Source organism: Etheostoma spectabile, chromosome 14, assembly GCF_008692095.1.
Source record: "Etheostoma spectabile isolate EspeVRDwgs_2016 chromosome 14, UIUC_Espe_1.0, whole genome shotgun sequence".
NCBI classification, from domain to species: Eukaryota; Metazoa; Chordata; class Actinopteri; order Perciformes; family Percidae; genus Etheostoma; species Etheostoma spectabile.
In genome coordinates, this window is record NC_045746.1 from 24,783,676 (window position 1) to 24,787,498 (window position 3,823).

At 40.9% G+C, this 3,823-nt stretch overlaps 1 protein-coding gene across 1 annotated transcript in view; it reads right to left on the reverse strand.

The window, feature by feature from the left end:
* Positions 1-3,823, reverse strand: part of LOC116701507 (triosephosphate isomerase) — a 10,587-nt gene that overhangs the window by 1,696 nt on the left and 5,068 nt on the right. The window contains exons 5-6 of the mRNA XM_032535240.1: positions 2,077-2,161; positions 899-982 (exon numbers count right to left, since the gene is read on the reverse strand). Coding sequence (XP_032391131.1) covers positions 899-982; positions 2,077-2,161 — 169 coding nt within the window. The remainder of the gene's footprint in view (positions 1-898; positions 983-2,076; positions 2,162-3,823) is intronic.

A 3,823-nucleotide genomic window follows, 5' to 3' on the forward strand; every position in this document is an offset into this window, starting at 1 on the left:
GTTTTAAAACCGTCTCCTGACTACACTTTGACATTACCTGTGTCATCCCTTAACCCCTGTGTTGTGTTGAATGAAAATTAACATTTTTTTTACACTTTTTAATCAATGTTTTTAATGTTTTCTTACATTTTTGTCCCTTTTTTTCAACTCTTATGACACTTTTTTGATTTTGAATTGATACTGTAAATAAATTGAATTTTTTTTCAATGTTTGTCACTTTTTTTTAGACGTTTTCAACACTACGTAACACTAACTTATTAACTTTAGTTTCACAGCTATGTTCTGAATTTATGGTCAATAAACCTCATTTATAGGAAATGTTACCTAATGTTTGAGTTAGAGAAGCAGAAATTAGGAATTATTGAGACTAAAATTAAAGGAATGGATGTTGATGATAATCACAGACTGGAATATGTCAACTTTCACTCAATACTATTTCAAAAACACTTCACTTTGCCCCTTGAACTTCAGCTCAGTTGACCCCCCCCCTTTCTCTTGATCATCTTTTGAGCCGCTCACCTTGATTGGACTCCACCTGTGGTAAATTCAAGTGATTGGACCTGATTTGTAACACACCTGTCTATATAACGCCATGAGGCAGAAGGAAATGGCCGACAGGGACAGAAAATTAAAGTACATCATTCTGGGATTTGTTTTTTAAGCATTGGTGGATATTTTACAGATTTGAGATATTTAGATTACTACATAAGTCTATGTTATGTAGCCTACATTTAACAATTTTTAGGCTGACAAAAACTACATATGGAGTTTAAGTTCTTAGTTCTGTAAAGGGTTATGTTACCGGTGTATGAGTGGCTAAAAATAGCACGCAGCTTCCCAAATACACACAGGATCGGACCACACGGATCCTGCAAACAGCCCAAAATCCTCACTGACCCCGTAGATGATCCGCACGGAGTCAGCGACGTCGTCAGAGACGTGGCTCGGAGCCACCCTCAACTTCTCATGGACCTCCTGAGCCGGGACACACACACACACACACACACACACACACACACACACACACACACACACGCACAAAATTGTGCATTTAATTTTGAATTGTGCACAATTTATTTCCAGTATTTCATTCCAAAACTAATTTAAAACCTTTAACTTCTTAAAACCTTCATCTTCCAGTTTGTTAGTTGAGTTAGTTTATATTGAATAAAGGTTAAAGGTTTTGTATTTAGATGTCTAAAAAAAACAAATGTAACCCAGTTTGCAAGAAATCATGGATAGCAAGTTACTTGTAAATCATAAATTATGAAAATCATGCAGGCGTGGCCTTCTCATTTCTCTCACGTCCATCCTGTGGCGGTCAGACGACACGGTACGTTAAGGTAATGCTAATGCTAACCTGGTCAACGTAGTGTCAAATTACCACAAAAAAAGAAATCTTGATGCTGATTGGCTGCCTGACTGAACGAGACCGTCCTCGCCTGACACACGCTCCCAGATGTCGTTTGTTTTTCAGCACTCACGACCTATATTTAGGATTCTAGTGGTGGCGCCCTCTAGTGGACGGTGCCAAAAAATACCCAAACCGTGGCAAATTTTTATTAACTCAACGGACGTAATGTTCAGCACCACTTGCGTAACCTGAAGTGAAGTAAAGTTGGATTTTAATGGTGGTGATGGCGCAGTGGATATGACACATGTCTTTTGATGTGGGAGATCTGGGTTCAATTCCCACTGCGATACATCAACCAATGTGTCCTTGAGCAAGGCACTTCACCCCCAGTTGCTCCAGATATTTGTCCTCTGACGTATGTAGCAACAGTAAGTCGCTTTGGATAAAAGCGTATGCTAATTGACATGTAATGTAACCCAAACCAAGTAGTTTTGTGCCTAAACCTAACCAATCTGCAATGGTTTCACAACGTGACCAACATCCTCTACTTTAGATATGAGGTTGTATTTCCGCCACCACTAGGGGCGCTAGCTTATGAACCGCTCCCGTGGCTGGTGTTAGAGGATAGGGAACAAAGGGCCGATATCGTCATATGGTTTGGAGGATTTGTTGGACTGGACACACTGCAGTCATTAACAGAGGGAGGAGGACTCGGTGTTACCTGTTCAGGTGAAGCTGTTTTGCCTGTGCCGATGGCCCACACAGGTTCATACGCCAGGACCACCTTCCCCCAGTCCTTCACGTTCTCTGGAACACAGAAAAACCTGTATTTATAGGGGGCGGCCTCTAGCTCACCCAGTAAGAGCCCCCCTCCCCAATGTTGGCTGAGTCCTGCAGTGACCCCGGGTTTGAATGGAAGGGAACAAGCCCCAAAAAATAAGATAAAAAAACAAACAAAAAATGTATATTTAAGAACTAAAAAGTATTTTCTGATATTTAACATGCTGATGTAGCCATGCAAACACTAGTCTATATCAAAGACGTTTCATTTAGTTCAGGTGCCGCCGGATAGTCCTCGGGATGTCCCTCATTTAGGCCGGATGACCTGTAACCTATGGTTACCTGGTCCTCAGATCTCTGCAGGGTAAATCCAGACAGCTAGCTAGACTATCTGTCCAATCTGAGGACTATGGTTACCTGGTCCTCAGATCTCTGCAGGGTAAATCCAGACAGCTAGCTAGACTATCTGTCCAATCTGAGGACTAGGGTTACCTGGTCCTCAGATCTCTGCAGGGTAAATCCAGACAGCTAGCTAGACTATCTGTCCAATCTGAGGACTATGGTTACCTGCTCCTCAGATCTCTGCAGGGTAAATCCAGACAGCTAGCTAGACTATCTGTCCAATCTGAGTTTTCTGTTCCACGACTAAAACAACCTTTGAACGTACACACGTTCCACCAAAACAACTTCCTTCCCGAGGGGATTTGGCAGCGGCACAGGGGCTCGGTCCGGTGCTAAGCGCCGCCAACGACGATGTTGTGATTGGTTTAAAGAAGTGCCGATAAACCAGGAGGACGTTTTTCTCCCATCACGGAAGGCAGACCCTCCTCCGCAGTGCTGTGGAGAAAGGTCCGGCAATGCGAGACAATGCAAGCACCGATGCTGAGGTAAAACTCCCCAAATCACGAAGAGAAACCTTCGTACTGAGCAGCTAAATATGAGATAAGTCTCTTTTTTTTTTGTCTTAACAGTTTCAGAAGTAATGTTTTTTTAAACGCTAATCAAATTGTCGTACACTAACAAAAAGGTCAATCTACAGTATTTCAGACTTCGACTTCTCTTTATTAATCCTTTTGGGATGACTCCCGCAAGGAAATTGAAATTCCAAACATCCAAGAGTTCTTTAACTGGTTTCCTGTGAGCTCTCAGAGGAGAAATCCTGCGTCAACAGAGGAACAAGACGAATGTGTCTCAAGACACGGACGAGACCACTGACCTATTTGCATTTTAAATCAGCGTGTAGCCTACTTTGGGTACAGAGCTGCGTGAAAAAAACATCTTGTAAAATCGGACTGCACACCGAGTGGATACAGGAACAGGTTCTTCAGATAGATGGACACAATATAAACAGAGATTATTATCGCTGTTTGTGTTGTTGATGATCAACAATCCCACAGTGATGGAAAAGTCACCTCGTATCCAGATTTATTTTTAATTTTTTTTAATAATTGGCTGAAAAATCTTCATCAGTGTGTAAATAAAACTAGTGAATTCTCTTCATAAAGAAAAAAAATTAGAAAAACAGTAAGAAGATCCACAAGACCAACGGTGTAATAATAAATAAATAAATAAATAATTAATATGATGCACTATAATGAATTTAAAAAAATATAATAAAAGAATAAACAAAAGAAAATTAAAAATTTAAATTAAAATACAAAAAGCAGCGATGGACGGGCCCTTGCCCCC